Genomic DNA, 22,674 nt, shown 5'->3' with positions numbered 1-22,674 from the left:
TTAAATTATAAGTAAACGTAACCATAAAAAAGAGTTATAAGATTACACAGATTAGTATGACAGTTTTATTTAGGTGGCAATTTTTAGTAGAAAGAAAAGATGCAATTATGTTGTATAATAAATCAAGCAAAGGCAGTTTCTTAACAATTCAAATAAAGGGTGTTACAGGCAGCATGAAATAAGAATAGCTGACACTCAGCAGGGGATCAGGTACTGAACAGCATCCTTGTAAACTTTCTAGCTTGTTCAATCCTTAGAACCAACCTGTGAGTGAACTATTGTGTATTATTCCTGTTCAACAGATTGAGGAAGTTGAGGCCCAGATACATTAGCTGTCTTGCTCAAGGTCAGAGAACTAATACATGATGGAATGGGGAGGTAATACATGGAACTGGGAATGCTCCTAATGTGAGGTGAGGTACAGAAAAAACACTCTCTGGATTGGAACACGGGCACCATTGCAAAGATGTGTAGGAAAGCACATTCGGGCAGTGCCACAGGCAGGATCATGGATGCCTAAATGCCAAACTACACAAATAGAAATCAAAATAGCTAAAAAGCGGCTTTGGTTCCCAGGTGAAATTCCTTGGTCCTAAGGAGTCTAGATTCCTATTTTCTGTCTGAACCCCTTCAGCTGTTCCTAAATTAGTACCCACAAAGTGATTCCATAATCATGATTCCAACTTCTCAAACCTAAATTACGACACGTGCCCTTAATAATCATGGCCATGGCAACTATCTGTCGAGCTCTCCCTGTGTGCCAGGCACCCTGCCTGCCTTGTCCCAATGTCCTCCACGCAATCCCCACATGACCCCCAGCCCATTACAATACCCTGCAAGGTAGGGTTATTTCCATTTTAAAAGACAACGGAGACTGAAAAGGGCTTGAAGCACAGCAGATCTCCTGGTTACTGACCACAACCATCGCATCTGATTATGTTCTTTCATGGTAATTATCAATTGCAATTAATTTATGACATTTGTAATGCTGACTCCCTATTAGACTTTAAATTCCATGAAGGAATTCTTGGGCAGTGCTCTGTCTTCAGTAACTAACAGACCTTGACATCTATGAGGCATATAAAAATATTGAATAAATAAATGAATATAAACAGTAAACATCCAAAGAAGAAAATATCAAAAATAATTAATGGTAGTTATTTAGTGGCAACATATTTTTAATTCACTTATCTGAATGTTTCTATATATTATATGTTGGTAATAATTAGCATGCAGTTCTTTACATGTATAAAAATATACAAAATAACATACAAAAAGTCCTGTTAAAAATCTGGAAAACAACTGTCACCTATATGGAAGAGTTTTGGTTTGTTCTTTTTTTGCAAATGGACAGTTAAACTGCCTTCAAAATTAGGTAATTAAGAAATAGGGGCCAGGTGCGGCAGCTCACAGCTGTAATCCCAGCACTTTGGGAGACCAAGGTGGGAAAATCCCCTTGAGCCCCAGAGTTCACCACAAGCCTGGGCAGCATGGCAAGACCCTGTCTCTACTTTAAAAAAAAAAAAAAAAGAAAGAAAGAGATATGCTTCATATATTTCAAGACTTTTTGGAACTGAAAGTCAGTATTTCATATGGGATTTCTGCTGGCAAAACTTGAGCCTTAGTGTGTGACTTGGGGATCCCTGGATTATGAGTATCTCTTCCAGGCACTCTTCCCGCAGGGCCCCCCCAGCATTGGTGATACCCGTAGAGAACAGGACTGGGCCCTGATAACTTGAGTAGGGCGGAATGGAAAGATCAACGAATATCCAACCTTTGGATGGAATGTCAGAGAAAAATGACTCCCTTTTTTGTTTTGCTTTTCAAGTTTTTGTGGGGCAACTGCACCCCACTGGAGAACATTTTCAGATAGTGGTGTCTTCTCTCAAACACAGACACACCATTCTACTTAGGTTTAAACTTTTTCACATCCGTCTGAATTTATAGTGCAATAATCATTTCCACAGATGTTCTGCTCTCTGCTGTAAAACCTCCAGAAAGTATACATTATTTCACTACTCACTTTATTTTTAATTTATAAGAAATGGAAGTTGAAGCCAAATTATTTTTCAGAAAGCTTGCTAGGTCACCATTCCATATTGACAAACTATTTTAAAAAAAAAAGATTTGTTAAACCTAACTTGTCACCTGGCAACCATGACAAACAGTTGCTGCAACCATCACACCTATAAATACGCTTTGGCTTGGAGACTTTCATTCTCAGCTAGTGACTAAAGGTCTCATGCTCTCTACTGGTAGTGGACATCTGTTGATGCTAATTCCTGTCGAATCTTTCTTAGAAAGGTCAGTCAGTATCTGGTTACAGATTTTAACATTTCTTAGGGTAATGTGTTAGAATTTTTTTTTAATCCTGTGGACACTTATTATGTTCCTCGGTGTGTGGGTACTTGCATCTGAATGTATGTAGGCAGAGAAACAAAATAAAAACAGGGCTACATTTCTCTGCATGAGCACTCACAGAATTAGAACCATGACAAAGCAAATAAGATTTGTCAACTGGAGGATTAAATAAGCAAACACAAGACTAAGAAACTACATAGCACTCAACGAAGCATTCACTTTCTCAGGCCAATTTGTCACGTGAACAACTCCTCCCAAAGCCAAGGACCAGAAGGCGCCAGTGAGTGCCGGCGTTTTCTGCCTGGAGAGCCCCACCTTCCTCAGGGCAACTTAGTGTTCTATTTGGGGCTCTCTCTTTTTTTATGCCAAGTTTAAAATGACTCAGAGATCAGCCACTTACTTGTTCAGATTGACCCTTTCCACCTCTCATCTCAAACTGGGCACTGCTACCTCTCCAGGTGATCGTCAATTATCCAGTCCACCTAGATCATTTGGAAGGCTGACACTCAACTACCCATTGTATTATTTATGTTATTACAGATCCAAGTTTCTTTGAACAACATGCCAAGTGTAGGTCATTTTTCAGCATTTTTAATTTTAATATTTTAAGAACGCGACTTTCATAAGCCCAGGGTATGAGTAATGCAAATTCCATTACGAGCACAGGACAAGCACCTACTTGAGACCTGCAGGAGATTAAACACCCTTTCATTTGTGAAGGCCAAGATTTGCTTCGATCACTGTCCCTGAGGGCAGAAAAGATTTCTACTTTATCCCTGAAGGACAGATAATATCAGATAGTCAATAAACACTCCTCAAGGAAAACAAAACTGTTTCTGAGAAGCAGGTTTGCTAATTTAGATATAAGCCTTTTCTTGTATTCCACTTAGGACTCACAATTTCCAATGAATTTCAACCCAGGGTTTACTATAGTTGGAATTAAAAGTAAATGTCCCTTCCCTGTGTTGTAACATTTGACCTGCTTATATGAAACCTGTGACAACACTAAAATATATGTTTCCTATAGCACAAAAAAAGTCATTAACAATATTCTTCCTAATTTTGCTTTTTAGAGATGGTACCCATCACACTGGGCCTGAGCACTAGGTATATACAGCTTGAACACTGAATTCTCAAGTTTCTCCAAAGTGCTTTTATTATAAAGGCCAATTCAAATTACTTTTGTTTGGAGAATCAGCCTTTGTAATAAAAAGCAACAACCTGGAAGATGGCAAACCTGGGGTGATTATCACACACTAAAATATTCAGTCAAGATGCTGGGCTATTTAATTAGGTCATCTTCCCAACGCAGTCCTGTAAAGAGTGTATCTCCCATTTATCTTCACATAAATAATCAGAGGCTTTTAAAGGAATATATGCCTACCAAGAGAATCAGACCCTTATCAGTCACAGACAAAAATGACAAACTATCATGTCTCAATGCTTGCTAAACTTGCCCTCAGCCTCCCTCAACAGCAGATTTTGAGAATAAGCTATTATGTAAATAGTACATGTATTAATGGTAAATTAATATAATGCAATATTCAACAACGGCATGCAGGGAAGATGGGTATGGGTATGCATTTGGGGTTATAGATGACAGAAACAGGAAATGGTGGAAAGTTACTGATACAGTTTGAATCTGTGTCCTCACCAAACCTCATGTCGAATTGTAGTCCCAAGTGTTGGAGGTGGGGCCTGGTGGGAGGTGGTTGAATCTGGGCAGTTTCTCATGAATGGTTTAGCGCCATCTCCTTGGTGCTGTGCGCATGATGATGAGTTCTCAGGAGACCTGGTTGTTTAAAAGCACGTGGCACCTCCCTCCTCTCTCTCTTACTCCTGCTCTGGCTATGTAAGACATGCCTGCTTCCCCTTTGCCTTCTGCCACAATTGGAAGCTTCCTGAGGCCTCCCCAGAAGCAGAAGCCACTATGCTTCCTGTACAGCCTGCAGAACCATGAGCCAATTAAACCTCTTATCCTTATAGATTACCCAATCTCTAATATTTCTTTATAGCAGTCCAAGAACGGACTAATACAGAAAATTGGTACAGAGGAGTGGCAGCATTGCTATAAAGAAACCTGAAAATGTGGAAGCGGCTTTGAGACTGGGTAACAGGCAGAAGTTGGAAGAGTCTGGAGAGCTCAAAAGAAGACAGAGAGATGAAGGAAAATTTGGAATGTCCAAGAGACTTGGATGGTTATGACCAAAATGCTGGTAGTGATATGGAAGGTGAAGGCCAGGCTGATGAGGTTTCAGATGGAAATGAGGATCTTATTGGGAACTGGAGCAAAGGTCACTTTTACTATGCCTTAAGCAAGGCATCTGGCTGCACTGTGCCCCTGCCCTGTGAAACTCTGAACTTGAGAGTGATGATTTAGGGTATCCGATGGAAGAAATTTCTTTTCTTCTTTTTTTTGAGATGGAGTCTTGCTCTGTCACCAGGGTGGAATGCAGTGGCACCATTTCGGCTCACTGCGACCTCCAACTCCCTAGTTCAAGTGATTCTCCTAACTCAGCTTCCCGAGTAGCTGCAATTACAGGCACGCACCACCACACCCAGCTAATTTTTGTATTTTTAGTAGAGATGGGGTTTCACCATGTTGGCCAGGATGGTCTCAATCTCCTGACCTCGTGATCTGCCCCCCTCAGCCTCCCAAAGTGCTGGGCTTACAGGCATAAGCCACTGTGCCAGGTGGTGGAAGAAATTTCTAAGTAGGAAAGCATTCAAGATGTAGCCTAGCTGCTTCTAACAACCTGTGCTCATATGTGTGAGCAAAGAAATGATGTGAAACTGGAACTTACATTTAAAAGGAAAACAGACCATAAGTTTGAAAAATTTACAACCTGGTCCTGTGGTAGAAAAGAAAAGCCCATTTTTAGGGGAGGAATTCAACCACACTGCAGATATTTGCATAAGTAAAAAGGAGACAAGTCCAAATGGCCAAGTCAATGCGGGAAAGCCCCACTGTCAAAGGCATTTCAGAGACCATCTAGCAACCTCTCCCATCACAGGCCCAGAGCCCTAGGAAGACAGAATGGTTTCGTGGGGCAGGCCCAGACCGCCTCTGCCCTGAACAGCCTGGGGACACTGCTGCCTACATCCCAGTCGCTCCAGCTCCATCTATGGCTCAAAGAGGCCCAGGTATAGCTCGGGCTGCTGCTACAAAGGGTGCAAGCCATAAGCCTTGGCAGCTTCCACGTGGTGTTAAGCCTGTAGGTGCACAGAGTGCAAAAGCTGAGGCTTGGCAGCTTCTGCCTAGATTTCAGAGGATGTAAGGAAAAGCCTGCATGTTCAGGCAGAAGCCTGCTGCAAGGGCAGCACCATCCAATCTTTACTAGGGCAGTGCAGAGGGGAAACATATCGTTGGAGCCCCCACATGGAGTCCTCACTGGGCCACTGCCTAGTGCACCTGCGAGAAGAGGGCCACCATATCCAGACTCCAGAATGGTAGATCCACCAGCAGCTCGCACCCTCAGCCTGGAAAGCCACAGACACTCAGCACCAGCCCATGAGAATGGCTGCAGGGGCTGAACCCTGGAAAGCCACGCGGCAGAGATGCCTAAGGCCCTGGAAACATACCCTTCACACACGTGTGCCTGGAATATGGGACACAGAGTCAAAGGAGATTGTTTTGGAGCTTTAAGATTTAATGACTGACCAGCCACATTTCAAACTTGCAGGGGGCCTTTTGCCCCTTTGTTTTGACCAATTTCTCCCATTTATAATGGGAAAATTTACCCAATGCCTATACCCCATTGTACCTTGGAAGTAACTAACTTGTGCTTTATTTTACAGGCTCATGGGTGGAAGAGACTAACCTTCTCTCAGGTGGAACTCTGAACTTTTGACTGTTGAGTTAATGCTGGAATAAGTTAAGACTTTGGGGAGACTGGAAGCATGATTGTATTTTGAAATGTGAGACAGGCATGAGATTTGGGGAGCCAGGGGCCAAATGATACGGTTTGGATCTGCCCAAATCTCATGTTAAATTGTAATCTCCAGTGTATGATGCGGGGCCTAGTGGGAAGTGATTGGATGAAACCCCTGAGGCTGGATAATTTATAAAGAAAATAGGTTTACTTGGTTTATACAGTTCTGCAGGCTATATAAGAAGCACAGCAGCTGCTGTCTTGCTATGTATTAAAAATATCTTCTATATAATGCAATGGATCAACTCTGAATTCTGTTACTAATCAACTCATTGGAATCATAAGAGCAAATGAAATGAATATTCTTGTAATCAAGAATGTAGAGATATAGTGATACAGTAATACACAGTAGCATGGCCACCACAGATGCTATGGGGAGGCCATTCGAGGGTCTTACTAGTCCACATGAGGAATCTGTGTTTCTCTGCTTGTGAAATAAGAAGCTAAATGTTAACTCTTTCTGGATCATGGCCCCCTTTAAAATATCTGTGGATTTTTATGGCTGCAATCTTCACTGATGTTATCTTTGTTTAGCAAAGCCAGTAAAATATAGAACTAGAAATTCTGTGTTTAATCAAAGCAAGGATTTCTGATTTCACTGGAAACAAAAATGGGGGTTAAAATGCAAAGGCTAATTTATGAGAAACAATGGGTTCTACTAGATGTCAGGGCCTAATTACCGGAAGTAATTAAATCTTCCTTTCTCATTTTTATCATTGGGCATAACAAGGCTATTATAACCTTTCCTTATATATTGCAAATAATGGACACTTTCAAGCTACTTTTTTAGTATCAGTTAATATCCTCCTTCCCTTATCTAGAATGATATAGACTAGTTATTAATTCCAAAGCATATTTTAAAAGAAACTGGTATTTGAGTCAGGTGTGACAAGACAAAAATTTTTAAGAAAAGAGACAGGTATGAATATTTTTAGACTCAGGGTATAACTTGTATGCTGACTGGGGACGAACAAACCTAGCAGTACAACCCTGTAGTATTCGATTCAATTCACTTAGCTGTAGGTACTTAGGGGGTTATGAAACTGCCAATTGATTTAGGGCTTCAAACAAATTGATGTATCAGGCACGATTTCTAGTTTTACCTACTTAAAAAAGGAGCAAGAATTTAATGACAGAAGTCAAACCCAAGTAAAAGATCATTCTAAACTTTTCTACTCATCCCCCACAAACCTTTTTAGTTTTGTCCACACTTAAAAAAAAAAAAAAGTAGTATTAGCAACTTGCTCTTACTCTCTCCAATGCATTTGACTTAATTTTCATAAACAGCTGTATGTATTACAATATAGGTTTACCCATCATATCAAATGTCAAAGGAACAGTGGTCTAAACAAGAGAGCAGTTCATTTCTCCCTCATGTGACAGCAGAGCATAGAGGTCCCAGGCTGATATGAGACATCCATATGTTGGAGACCTAGGCCCCTTCCATCTCATTGCTCAGCCACTGTCGAATCACACTGCCACCCCATGGACTTTGCCCCATCCACACTGCTACCAGCAGGAAGTGGGTATAGGGACGCCGAGAGAATTCCCCTCTCTTTAAAGTCATGACCTGCAAGTTGCCTGTACAACTTCCATTCACCTCCCACTGGCTGGAGCATGGAAACATGGCCATGCTTACCTGCAAGAGAGCCTAGGAAACATAGTTCAATTGCTGGTGACCACCTAGCTGAAACTCAGAATTCTGTTAACCAAAAAAAGAAAGGGAAGCTGAGTAGTTGAGAACAACCAACAGAATCTGCCCCAACAATTCTCTTTTTCATCCCTTATTTCATCAGTTTACATAAATTATAATTAAATTATGCAATTACAGTGAAAACAACCAGCACAAAGAGATTTGAGAATAAACACAACTGACTTGGTATGCACACAACTCAAATGGTAGAGGCAGTAGAGCAGGAGCAGGCAAACACTTTCTGTGAAGAGCCAGATAGTAAATACTGTTGGCTTTGTTGGCTATACAGCTCTGCCTCTGTAGCAAGAAGGCAGCCATAGACAATATGAAAATGAAAGAATATGGTTGTGATCCAATAAAACTTCATTTACAAAATCAGGCTGCAGGGTGGATTTGGGCCCAGGCATAGGAGCCTGCTAGTTCAGGGTGTCATAGGTTCAGACACATGGCTATACAAAGGTGATGAAAATCATGAATTCTGGCCGGGCGTGGTGGCTCACGCCTGTAATCCCAGCACTTTGGGAGGCCGAGGTGGGTGGATCACGAGGTCAAGAGATAGAGACCATCCTGGTCAACACGGTGAAACCCCGTCTCTACTAAAACTACAAAAAATTAGCTGGGCATGGTGGTGCGTGCCTGTAGTCCCAGCTACTCAGGAGGCTGAGGCAGGAGAATTGCCTGAACCCAGGAGGCGGAGGTTGCGGTGAGCCGAGATTGCGCCATTGCACTCCAGCCTGGGTAACAAGAGCGAAACTCCGTCCCAAAAAAAAAAAAAAAAAAAAAAAAAAAGAAGAAGAAAATCATGAATTCAGCAAGCTGCTAGGAACTATTAGAGGGCTTCTCTCTCTAATAGCACCTCCTATTTTCTAAGCACACACCAAGTGCTAGGCAGGACATTAGGAGCTTTGTTATTACCTCTAATCCTCACAACAATCTGACGAGGTGGGTAAATGCCTCTATTTTCCAGATGAGAAAGCAGACACAGCCAAGAAGAGGCAACCAGGATCAGAACCCAGTCTGTCCAGCCTCACCCCACCAGCTTCCAAAGCTGGTTCTCTGCCAGGTGAAAGAAGCTCTTCCCAGAAGTTGGATGAGAAATTGTCCTTTAGCTAACAATAAGTGAAATAAATGCACACAATTTCCTGTCACAATACCGGCAAAGCTGCTACGTCACATTGGACGTGTAAGGTATTACAATGACAAAAGCTTTCCTCTGATCTTAAAATAGCCCCGGCCTAGCAGTTTACCCGGGCTTTAGCAAGGAAGCACCTAACCTTCAGATTTTCCCGGGTAAAGTTGCCAAGGTCATAAGCTTCACAACATTGGTAACTAATAGGGGGTAGGGGGGATCAAAGTCGAGGTGCCATCACATCACTGACCACTTATAAGGTCTTTGAAAGTTTATCTAAATAAAGAGAAAGATTATCACCCTCCGTCCTCGTCTTGGGACAGGCATGTACCATTTCACCCTTGCCACGCATGGCAGACCACACTAATGTGTCGTACGTAGCACTCTTTCCAGAAATTTCCCAACAAGCCTTCATGAACCTAATAAGAGCTTCAGGCACTATTTCCAGTTTATAGGAGTTAGCACGAGAGAATGAAGTCATCAAACTCTCAACGCTTGCCTTATGGGACACAACAACTTCCAATTTCCCCCCCTACTGTGCCCCTAAAGAAAGGATTATCAGTTATCTCCTTTATCATCAGTGCCAATGTTCATTGTACCTTAGTTTATTGAGCAAATCTCTTCTTGTTTCAGCAAGCAAGTCAATTCATTCTAGGTTTATCATTTCGGCATTCATTTTATAATGTTTATCTCAAAGCCTTCCTGAACACAAACAAATATGCTTCCAAAAGGAAGTTTTCACAATATTTCAGAATGGAGAAACTATGACTGAAGTCATGCATCATTTACCAATGGGGATATGTTGTAAGAAATGCATCATTAGGCTATTCTGTCATTGTGTGGACACCACAGAGTGTACTTACACAAACCCGGATGGGATAGCCTACCACACACCAAGGCTGTAGGGTACAGCCTATTGTTTGTACCTGTGCACACCTGTACAGCACACTAGTGTACTGATACTGCAGGCAACTGTAACACAATGGTAAGTGTTTGTGCATCTAAACAGAGAAAAGGTAAAATAAAAATACAGAATAAAGGATACAAAATGGGGCCAGGTGCAGTGACTCACGCCGTAATCCCAATACTTTGGGAAGTCAAGACGGATGGACTGCTTGAGCTCAGGAGTTCAAGACCAGCCTGGGCAACATGGCGAAACCCCATCTCTACAAAAAATACAAAGATTAGCCAGGCATGGTGGTGCATGCCTGTTGTTGCAGCTACTCAGGAGGCTGAAGCAGGAGGATCACTTGAGACCACGAGGTCAAGGTTGCAGTGAGCCAAGACTGGGCCACTGCCCTCCGGCCTGGGCAACACAGCGAGACCCTGTCTCAAAAAAAAAAAAAAATGGTGTAGGATTGGAACTTTCTCTGAGTAAGTCAGTGGTAAGTGAATGTGAAGGCCTAGGACATTACTGTTCACTACTGTAGACTTTATAAACACTACACTTGCTGAGTTAAATTCTTCAAAAGTTTCTTTAATAGTTCCCTAGCTTACTTTATTTACTTTATAAACTTTTTTAAAACTGTTTGACTTGTAATAATGCTTAGCCTAAAATACACATTGTATAGCTGTACAAAAATATTTTCTTTCTTTTATATCTTTATTTTACAAGCTTTTTACTATTTTTAATTTTTGATTTTTTTTTTTTTTTTTTTTTTTTACTTTTTAAACTTTTTTGTTAAAAGCTAGGACACAAACACACACATTAGCCTAGGCCTACCCAGGGACAGGATAATGAAGACATCACCAGGTGACAGGGGTTTCTCCACTCCAGTGTAATCTACGGAACCACTGTCATAAATGCAGCCATGTCCTAATGCAGCGTGTGACCATATTTAGAATTAATGTTCCATTTACTTCAATCGTGGAGTCTACTCCAGTCACTTTGGAGGGAAAATTATCCACCACTAATGTCTTAAGCTACTCCAGAAACATATATGTGCCACATAATTTGTGATTCCTGAAGAGAATGTTCTAAGCAGTAGAAACTAGTTTGTTTGTTTGTTTGTTTAGACGGAGTCTCCCACTGTCACCTAGGCTGGAGTGCAATGATATGATCTCGGCTTACTGCAACTTCCACCTTCCAGGTTCAAGCAGCTCTCTTGCCTCAGCATCCTGAGTGGCTGGGATTACAAGCATGCGCCACCATGCCCGGCTAATTTTTTAATATATACTTTTAGTAGAGATGGGGTTTCACCATATTGACCAGGCTGGTCTCGAACTCCTGACATTGTGATCCGCCCTCAGCCTCCCAAAGTGCTGGGATTACAGGCATGAGCCACCATGCCCAGCCCAGAAACTAGTAATTTCTAAGAAACATAAACACATTCATAACCCCGTTACCTTATCTAAAATTAAAGTGTATAGTTTTTAGAGGAATAATTTTAAGATTCTGCACTGATAGATGGGTTCGTTTTCTTTTCAAAATGAAGCACTTGCTTGCAATTCAACCAAACTATCGCCATACAAAGTCGCTTCTTGAGTCAGAGTAATATTTGTGCCCAGGTACTTCTGTTTTGCTTATGGCTAGCAAGGAGGCCATTCCTGATGGTAATTACTATGTGACACTCATTCACCACCACCACCATCATGTGTGGGTGTCTGCCCACCTCTGGGAGTGCCAATCTTTACCCATAAAATACTTACATGTTGAGGACATAGGAATCCTTCATAAATCACTGCTATCAGTGAGAGAGAACATTATGGGCTTTGATCCCTTCCATGATCTGTTCCCATATCAAGCATTTAACAACTGCAATTCTCCCTTCCAAAGCAAAGAATCTGCAGTCTGGTAAAGTCCCCACCCCCACCCCCACTGACACAACTAAGGGCCACAGAGCAACATCTTTAATACCCTCCATGGTAGTTACCCAGTGAGTAACAATTACACCTAGGGCAGGCCAACTCTGCAAAAGTGAGGCTGACGCAGGACAGAGGTTGTGGCCTGGCCTGAAAGACCAAGGGGGCCTCCCTTTAAGACGATCGTTTCATCCGTCTCCCTAATGAGAGGGTGAGTTTGTCCATATAAAGTGGAGCAACACAACTGTCCTCTTGACATCTACACAGAGCCCATGGCCTCTCTCAGGGACCTCGGGACATTCCCTACATCACCGTTGCCCAACTTCTGCCTCAGGATGCTTTGTGACCTAGATGAACTGCAACGCATTGCTACATCCAGGTTTTGCCTCGTGCCTTTATCAATTTGGGATTCAGAGACAGCTGGTGCCATGGTTTTAAGAGGGCAGTTCACTAGTGAGACAGTGCAAGGAGAGGAAAGAGAGAGATGAGAGAATGGGTGAATGAGAGAGTGAGGATGAACAAGAGTATGAAAGAGAAATTAGAAAAAAAATACAGAAAAGGGCCTATTAGGGTAGAATTGTCTGGCCTAATTTCATCTCCTTCACAAGAAGACATTGGATGAGGTCATTCCCACTCAGGCCTAAGATAATGAAGCCAATATTCCCGCAGGAGGTCATGTTTGTTTTCCCATTCAGAGTTCACTAGTGGTTTCACAAGAACAGCTGACAAAATGTAAACAGTTTTAAAACTTTCAGACTGGGGCCTGAAGGTCTGTGTTCTGAGTCTTGGCAGCTCTTTCTGTACATTAAGAATATTGGTTGCAAGAGGACCAACCAGGCACAGAAACACACCAAACTCCCTGGATTTTAGTAGAAAGAGACATTTGATTGCTGAAGAAAATACTGATTGTCAAAGCAACAGAGAAGCATTGCAGGTGGCTTCCCTGCATTCTCAAATGCAAAACTGAGGCAGTGTAGTTTTCTCTGTATCTCCAACCCTTAACTGACCTTCTCTGGAACAGAATTACTTTTGGTGCCCCAGTCTTAAGTTAAAAACTAGGCAAATGGGACATTTACTTTTCTCTGTTTCTTCAAAGGTGTGTGTGTGTGTGTGTGTGTGTGTGTGTGTGTCTAATTTGTGTGTGGCAAAGGCTATTGTGTCAGCCACGGGATGCATTTGTGCAATATACAAAATGGTACCCCTTCATCCAGGAGATATGCCCCAATGCAGGGCACTCTGCTCCAAGGTCAGAGCCTGGGATGGATGGCAGCTCCAGCTGGCTTTCTCAGCTGGGTGTCTGAGTACACAACCTATACAACCACAGAGAAAGGGAATATGAGGGTCTGACACTAAAGAACCTGAAGGGAAGAAGAATAACCTCATGTAGAAGACGACCATACAGGAGTGCATTCCAGAGAGTCCAACTCACTTGCCAGAGGAGAGCTGAAATTTTAGCTCCAAACCTCCAAATGGCTCAATCAGAAATGGAAATAGGACCAGTCAGAAGATTCAGTGTTCAAAAGACTAAACCAAACCAACCACACAAAAGACATACGCATGTCCTGAGCCTGAAATTCACCGTGTGGGTACTCATTTCTCTGTAAGATGCATTGGGAAGACATCCTTGCTTTCCCCCTAAAGAGTAAATACTCTCACTCAGCACAGTCCGTGGCATGATATCAATGTTCACCTGGGCTAAACCAATCCTAGGAAGGGTCAAAACAAGATGAACCAACCACAAAGAGCCCACAGACCCTCTAGAGCAGACTAACCAGAAAGGTACTCCAGAGCTGTTCAGGGAGTTGGGGCTTCTCCTGAAAAGGGACCCCAGGTAACTGTGCACACCCACTAGAGGAGACCACCTCCTAGAGAGAGTGGGTAGACAGCATGTTAAGGACCTGCCCTATATATTATGTCTGGCAATCGGGATTTTCTCAAAAGGTAAACCACAGGTGGTTTGAGGTGTTTTCACTCCACGTGACCTATTTTGTATTGCTTAAGGAAATGTATAATTTAGGTATTATTATTATTGTTAAAAACTACTTTTGAGGACTTAACAATGAGCTATTCACTAAAGTGAATATTTAATGTGGCTTACCATATTTAATCTATAAAACCTATAAAGTAGGGCAGATGACAAAATGAAATTCCGAGAAGGTAAGTAGCTTACCCCAGGTCACCTAGCTAGTACCTGGTGAGGCTGAGATTTGCAGCCAGGAGTAAAAACAGCATTGCATCATTCTAAAATTCATGCTCACAGTCAACCAAGAGAATGGTTAAAATGGTTCAAATGTTCAGTGTTTATGCTTTAAAATGCAACCTTCAATTAACTGGAAAGTTATTCATGTAGAAGAGCTTATTCATTAAGCAACTACGCATCATTCTGTTACAGAGAGAGGTCATTGGCCTGCAATTTTTTTTTTTTTTTTTTTTTTTTTTTTTTTTTTTCTGAGACGGAGTCTCTCTCTGTTGCCCAGGTTGGAGTGCAGTGGCACGATCTTGGCTCACTGCAGCCTCTACCTCCCAGGTTTAAGCAATTCTCCTACCGCAGCCTCCTGAGTATCTGGGACTACAGGCATGTGCCACCACACCTGGCTAATTTTTTTGTATTTTTTGGAGAGACAGGGTTTCACTATGTTAGTCAGGCTGGTTTTGAACTCCTAACCTCAAATGATCCACTGCCGCAGCCTCCCAAAGTCCTGGGATTACAGGTGTGAGCCACCACGCCCAGTCTGGCCTGCACTTTTTTTAAGAGCATGAGAGAGCACCAGATGGCAAGTACTACCAGAGATATCCTTTCCACTAACAACTGACAAAACTTTATAGCCATAAATATTAAGTAAAAATTTTTTCTCTTTCAGTTAGTTGTAAATTAAAGCCTAATTTCTTCAACATTCTTCCCAAGGGAAGAGTGGGCTGTATGTCCCCTCCCCTCTAATCAGCGCCCCTGGGCTGCCAGACCAATCGAATATGGTGGGAGTCGTGCTGTCCCAGCTTCTGGGCCCAGGCCTTAAGAAACAGGTGATCATAAAGGTGGGTCAACTCAAAGGACAGGATATGTTTGCAGGCATTTAAAAAATGCTTCCGAAGTGTCTAGATGCTACTGAAAAATGCTGGTGAGAGAGAAAAGCAGCAAGCAAAATTGTACATATGAGATGCTTATTATAACTTCGCCAAGAAAATACTTCCAGGAAGAACCAGAAGACGGCGTAACAGTATTTTTTCAGGGCATTTAGATCACAGTCGATCTCTTTGCCTTTATATTTTTTCCCAGTACTATTTTTATCTTCCCAAATGAACAGCTATAACATCCTTTAGTGGGAAAATTGTTTAAAGAGACACTGTTTTCAAAATATACAAACAGTAGCGGATCAGACTTGCCCCTTACGCAAGACTTCATGCCCACATAGCTTCTGCAGGACTCAGGTTAGCCCAGTGTAGAGAAGCAGCAAGACACTCTGATGGATTTAGACAGACTTGCCATAAAGAGATGAAAGGCTGGGAATAAGGGGAAGCCCATACAGTTCGGCTTCTGTCCTGTCAGTCACCAGGCACAGACCCTCCCCATGGCCACCCATAGCAGCTGCAGCCCTCCTTGGGTATGGTACACAGAGAGACCTTCAGCACATTTTAGGAACAGCAGCAGGGCATTAGTCACTCTGTGTTTATAAAACAGCAATCAGCTTTCACAGAGGTGTGATTCCAGGAAACTCACTGGGACACTGCAAGGGTTTAGGAAGCACACTACTTATTAACCGGTGATTCAGATATCTCACACAAAACAAACTCAAAAAACTCTCTTGCATCAAAAACAGACTGCATTGTTCTACATGTTCTTAATCAATTTTAAATATTAGCCCAGCTGGGTCAAAGTAGGATTTTAAAAGTGGTAAACGTTTTCCATATCTAAGAGATATTTTCCATGACTATGGTAGAAGAGTGGAAGAAAAATAAATAATTCCGTAGGTCAGGCACAGTGGCTCACGCCTGTAATCCCAGCACTTTGGGAGGCTGAGGCAGGTGGATCACGAGGTCAGGAGTTCAAGACCAGCCTGGCCAAGATGGTGAAACCCGGTCTCTAGTAAAAATACAAAAAAAAAATAGCCAGGCATGGTAGCGGACGCCTGTAATCCCAGCCACTCAGGAGGCTGAGGTAGAGAATCGCTTCAGCCTGGGAGGTGGAGGTTGCAGTGAGCCAAAGTCATGCCACTGCACTCCAGCCTGGGTGACAGAGTGAGACTCTGTCTCAAAAAAAAGAAAAGAAAAATAAATAATTCCTTCCACAACTATTTACTGAATATCTATGATGCCTTAGAGATATATAAATGAAGGAGCTATAGCACAGTTAGAATTAAATGCTCACTCTTATCTTGGCCCACAATCAGTCTCTCATGAGACTGATCTCTGCAGGCTCATGAGAGCCAATATTTTGATTCTCTTTCCAGCTCCACTTTTTTTTTATTTTAATTTTAATTTTTAGTTCTGGAGTACACGTGCAGGATGTGCAGGTTTGTTATATAGGTAAATGTGTGCCGTGGTGGTTTGCTAAAACTATCAACCCATCCCCTAGGTATTAAGCCCAGCATGCATTAGCTACTTTTCCTAATGCTCTTCCTCTCCCCAACCTATCCCCAACAGGCCCCAGTGTGTCTTGTTCCCCTCCCTGTGTCCACATGTTCTCACTATTCAGTTCCCACTCATAAGTGAAAACATGTGGTGTTTGATTTTCTGTTCCCGCATTAGTTTGCTGAGGATAATGGCTTCCAGCTCCATCCATGCCCCTGCAAAGGACACAATCTCATTCCTTTTTATGGCTGCATAGTATTCCATGGTGTATACATACCACATTTTCTTTATCCAGTCTATTGTTGATGGGCATTTGGGTTGATTCCATGTCTTTGCTACTGTGAATAGTTCCAGTTCCACTTTTAGTGACCTCACATGGTGATGCAGAATCAACCACAGTGGGAGTATTTACACCATAGGAATCCGCAAATGGTAAAGATTAGGGCTTCCCTACCACAGAGAGCAGACTGCATGCCATTCACACACACCGCTTCCTACAAGGCCCAGTGAAGGACTCCTGTGTACTTCTCCTACTTCAGCCACTCCCTCCTTTCTGCTTGGGTGCCAATCCTACTGGCCTTTCTGCGCCCACACTGCTCTTCCTTAAGTGCTACACACCCATGTCACCACATGACAGCTATATACGTGTCTAACTGCACAGGCTCCTCAGTAGTCAGACACTTGCCTTGGAATCACAGCTCCCTCACTTCACGGCTGTGTGAACTTTGTTTACTTCACCTCTCTGTACCTGTTTCAAAACCAAAGGCCACTTACGACCTTTTCAAACATGCAAAAGCTGAAAGACACTGGCTCACAGGGATCCCAGCTGCACCCTGGTCAGACTCCTGCGCAAGGCTTTTCTCCTCGTCACCCCATTTTTTAAAGAAATAGTATTGACAATAGGCTTTGCCAACAATGTAAAATGAAACCTAAAATCTGGCTAATCTGAATTATTAAAACAACTGGATATATTTAAGTCAGTTTCTTTTAAACCTTCCAATAATAAAATTTAGTGCAATTACGAATCACGTTTCGGCTTTAAAAGTGCTTTGGGGGTCTTATAGACAATAACTCTTCGTATATCCGGAACACGAATGTATGGCAGCCCAACCACTCCAGAGTCAAACGATCACAAAAAGCCTGTGAGTAGCCAAAACTCGTATTACTAAGTTCCAGTTGTATGGGCTCAGTGGCCTTTGCAGACAAACTTTTCAGCCCTTACTGTGTGATAGTCCAGCAGGATGTTTCCCAGGGTCCTGAACTCACAGGTGACATTCTGCTGTGAGTCCTCCCCCAGCCCCAGCCTGCACGACAGGTACTCTCCCACGTGACCATTTTAACTTTCATTTCCTCAGCCCCTATTATCTGAAATACTCTTGCTTGCTTATTTTTCACACTGGGGTCTGTCTCTGCACCCAGGCTGGTACTCCGTGAGAGCAGGGGCCTGACATCACCCTAGCTCCTGGCACAGCAGCAGGCTGACACTGGAGGCGCCATAAAGCCCTACCAAGTGAAGCAATGAATGTGTGAATACGATGATCTGGGAAGCGCTTCCACAAGAAGATGCATGAAGAGTTTCGTCTTGGTGCCCAGGGTCCCTCTCCCTTTAGGACAGCTGGAACAGGGACCATCCCCCTTTCCATACCCCTCAGTTCAGGCTGTTGAAGACATTAGAGTTCCTCCCAGGCCCCGGCTCCAAGGTGGGCCAAGGAACCATTGCACAGCCAGCTGGTACACGCTGGCCAGGGTACAGGCTTCCTCCTATTTCTTGACCTTGGCTGCTGCCCTAGTCGCTGTCCCATTGTTCTTTCCTTCTTCTTGGGAACCTGAGGCTCCCTGTTTGGGCTTCTGTCTTCCTCGCCTGCTTCGAAGTGGCATTCAGGCTCACCCTTTCCCCTCAGCTCTCAACCTTGGAAAAGGGCATGGTGTCTCCAGAGGCTCTTATTAAGACCATGTATTGCTGACAAAAGATAAACCACAAAAAGCAGGGGTTTCTCCTGGACCTGCCCCCTCTCTGGCCATTGGTTCACCAAGTCCATTTGGTGAATATCAAATGGTGCCTTGGGGCCACCAGACCAGGGCACACAGAGCAGTCTGCCCTGGATGCCTGCGCCCTACACCCGGATACACTTATGAAGCTGCTGAGATCCAGCTTCCACTGATTTTGTAAAACCCAAACTCAGATTTAGCTCACTGGTGGTTGCAGAGCAATCCACATCACCAAGTGCCACAATGGGACTAAAGTAACGTGAAAAAGTCTCAGTGTGAGACTCAACTAGAACCTGCTGCAATCCAGCTCTAAGAACATACTTTGTCAGTAAACAACTTCTAACAGCTGTTTCTCTTTCAGACAAGGCACCAAAAGACTTGTCCAATGGCATTTCATCTCACACTGAGCAAGAGTAAAATTCCTTTTCCATTGCAATCTTTTTTTTTTTTTTTTTTTTTGAGACAGAGTCTCACTCTGTCACCCAGGTTGGAGTGCAGCGGTCTGACTATGGCTCACTGCAATCTCCACTTCCTGGGCTCAGGTGATCCACCTCAGCCTCCCTGGTGCATACACCCAGCTAATTTTTTGTAGTTTTTGGAGGGACAGAGTCTCCCTATGTTGCCCAGGCTGGTCTCAAACCCTTGGACACAGGGGATTCTCCGGCCGTGGCCTTCCAAAGTGCTGGGATTACAGGCATGTGCCATGGCACCTGGCCAGTTGTAATCTTTTATTTCTAGCCTACGTCTAAACTTGCCCCTTGTCTGGGATGCACCTTCTTTCTGCTAAGATAGAAGAAAAAACAAATACATGAAGTATGGCAAAGTATATTGTATAGAAAACCACCAACTGGTAAGAGCTTAAGTTATCTCATCAAAATAAAAACTACAGGTAGCAGGGAAAGGTGGCATAGGAATATCCTACCTCAAAGGACAGGGAGTCTCCCACTTTCAGTCCACTATATTACTAATCCTTGGTAATAATCATCATTGTATGTGTGTATAATATAGAGTTATGTTTGTATATATAGCTATATAATATCTACAGACTCTTATCTGTTTACCCTTTTTAACCAGCAAAGCATTCTTAGAAATTCTTTTTAGTATATATCACAAGCTGTTAGTTCAAAATATTTATCAGTAATTAATTACTACTTAATTGTGATAATATTGCATTTCATTAAAGCAACCTTAATCACATTTCTGCCAAATCTCTCCCTCCTTTCAACCTCTAAAATGAGTAGGCCGCATAAATATTTATTGCACATATCAAATAACTTATCAATACATTCCATCCTACAAGTATGTATTCAAAATGCCTATTCTGTGCAAAATTCTATGCAGAGAGCTGGTGGGAACGCCTAGGTGCCAAGAGGAAAATAAAGGTCCTGCTTCCAGAAACGTCTAAATGTCATGGAGGGGATACATGCCATACAATACAAGTAAATCCACCATTTACATTTTTCTGGAAATGTTTTCTTAACCAGTTAACCCATATCCTACTCTTGGCACTTCTATAAATGTCACCTTTAAGTACTTGATTTACTGTGTCATTTATGTAGAAAGCTGTTTCACTGTTCAATTAAATGTCAATATAATGTTGATGTATTAGGAAGGAATCTGTAAGAAAACAGAAACTAGGAAACTAGAGAAAAGTAGCTTTAACGGACTTTATTACAATTGATTATAATCACTGCACACACCAACATGCCCCATATACCCGTGGCTGAAAGGGGATGCTTGTCTTTAATACAATGACAAAAAATATATTTTGGTGCCCTTGTTCCTAGAGAGTTACAGTTTCCACTTTCTTTGGCAAGAAATTTGTCTGACTCCTTTTCTTATTTAATAATTTTCTGTCTACTTCATATCCAAATTTCAATGACCCCAATTTAAATTCCAGTGAAGGCATCTAACTGACTCATACAAATGTTCACAGCAACGTGGCTAAAATGTAGACTTTCACTTTGGGCACACAGTTATGCTCATATAACTAGGAATTAATGGCCTGCTTCCTTTCCCTTCTCCTGATCTCCCTCTTCTTAAAGTTAGATATTAATATAAGCAGTGATACAATTAATGTTCTGTAAAGGGAGCCCAAGTAATCACATTTTCAATAATAAGAACTATGGCTTTAACAAGTTTTATAATATCAAAATGGTATATTGGTCCAATGTTTAACCTTTAGAAATGCTTAACAGATCTTTCAAATGCAAAAGGTTTTAAAAAATGTTCAATAGCTTAGATTTCCAAAAACCATCATCTAATGTTAAAAATTCACATCAAAACATTCAAGTAGATTCTACATTATGTACCGGGAAACATTTTTTTTTAAAAATTTCAGGCCATTACTTTCTGATTCAAGAAAAGCACTTACTGGTGTTAAGTTTTTAAGAGCACACTAAGTTATTTGTCTCTGGGGTTAGTTCATGCCAAAGAAAATTGTTTTCTAGAATTAAAGGATTACATCCTTAATATTTTTACATGTTCAACTACTTTTTAAATTAGTCATAATATTTTTTAAAAGATAACTAGCCAATGAAACAGACTGAAGAACAAGTAAGTATGCATATATCACAATTACCTTTTGCCTGGTCCAAAGTCTTCACCTTCAGGCATTTCTGCCCTTTAAAAATAACAGTGGTGAGGGCTGCAGCACCTGCCCACCGCAGGTAATGTGGCCAAACAATAGTTTCTTTTCTACTCTAATGCTGAATACCAGGAGGGAGAGAAACCCAGTAGAGACGTCCTTCCCTTTTCGGAAAAAAAGTGCTCCTCCCTTACTCAGAAAGTTGGTATTTACAAACTTCCAAAGCGCCTGCCTGCCTTGAATGAAGCAAGGAGCTGGGTTATTATCACTGTCCCCTTCTAAAAATAAATAGGTCACCTCTTACTCCCAGTACCGTGACAGGTGGCTGGAAGGGAGCTCTGCCCAGCTGCCCCACATTCTCCCTCCAGTCGTGTGAGAAGGTGTCCCTGCTCAGCCAGTAACCTTCATTGGATGACTTCACCTAGGCCCGCCTGCCCTTTCTCTTCCCTCAGCGTTTTTTTTTTTTTTCCTGGCATGACCAGGCACCCACCTAAGGGTGGAGCAGCCACAGGAGGTTGAAACTTCACCCTGGGCGATCAAATCTCCTCCTTCGAGTCACAGGAGGGACTTGCAGAGCAGAGAGCAAAACAGGCTGTACCTGTGAGGGTTGGCGGTTTGTTTGGGGAACATCTAGTCACTCAGCAAAAAGATTTCTCACTCAAAAAAGTTCAAAACAAAAGCCTTTAGGCAATGGGGTTTTGAGGGATATTGTTTTGTAAGAAAATCTTTCTTCGGGTCATGCAGGTTTCTCAGCTCACCAGAAGCATGCACGCGAATGTTCATGTGTTCATCCGGGCAAAATGCTTTTCCCCAGGACTTCCCTGTCCTCAAGGGCAGCCTGACACTGGCATAGGGAGGACTGTGGGTCTGGATGTTTTCATAGCTTGGTTGTCACTGAAGAGGGGCGATCCTTCATTTGCTTTTTTAAAAGAGTATGACAAAAATCACTTCAAGTCTTGCTCTCGGAAAGGCCAGAAGAAATATTATTGAGATTCCTTTAGGAATATATCCTGAAAGCTTTGGACAAAAAGTTGAAGCTATTTTTTTTTTTCTTGACTAGGAATATTAGGGATGGCAGAAAGCAAGATCTAATTATTAAGAAACAATATTCTTTTCAAAATGTGTTGCCAGGTGCTCTGGCTCAGGTCTGTTGTTCCAGCACTGTGGGAAGCTGAGCTAGGAGGATCATTTGAGCCCAAGAGTTCAAGATCAGCCTGGGCAACACAGTGAGACCCTATCTCTACAAAAAATAAAATTAGTTGGACCTGATGGCATGTTCCTGTGATCCCAGAAACTTGGGACGCTGAGGTAAGCCAATTGCTTGAACTCCACAGGTGGAGGCTGCAGTGAGCCAAGGTTGTACCACTGCACTCCAGCCTGGGTGACACAGCAAGACCCTGTTTCTTTAAAAAACTAAAATAAAATAAATTTTAAAAATTAAAAAATAAAAATCTGTGTATTGCATTGTTATATTATAGCTAATCCTAGCATGTTATCTGTATCTAATGTATGTTTTACTTTTTTTTAGTTTTTGTTTTCGAGACAGAGTTTCCCTCTTGTTGCCAAGGCTGGAGTGCAATGGCATGATCTCAGCTCACTGCAACCTCCGCCTCCC

The 22,674-nt window shown here is 42.3% G+C and overlaps 1 protein-coding gene across 2 annotated transcripts in view; it reads right to left on the bottom strand.

Moving 5' to 3' along the window:
• RETREG1 (reticulophagy regulator 1) overlaps positions 1-22,674 on the bottom strand; it is a 141,018-nt gene that overhangs the window by 16,961 nt on the left and 101,383 nt on the right. The window contains exon 1 of one of the 2 annotated variants that reach the window (XM_032279069.1): positions 21,054-22,054. The exons of the other annotated variant lie outside the window; for it this stretch is intronic. Within the exon in view, the coding sequence (XP_032134960.1) occupies positions 21,054-21,088 (35 nt within the window). The 5' untranslated portion in view covers positions 21,089-22,054. Of the gene's footprint in view, positions 1-21,053; positions 22,055-22,674 lie in introns of those variants that run through there. 2 annotated transcript variants of the gene reach the window in all.

Source organism: Sapajus apella, unplaced genomic scaffold (assembly GCF_009761245.1).
Source record: "Sapajus apella isolate SASKATOON/1434 unplaced genomic scaffold, GSC_monkey_1.0 scaffold11, whole genome shotgun sequence".
NCBI lineage: Eukaryota > Metazoa > Chordata > Mammalia > Primates > Cebidae > Sapajus > Sapajus apella.
Note: the sequence above shows the minus strand (reverse complement) of the source record. Positions and strands in the feature narration are given on the sequence as shown.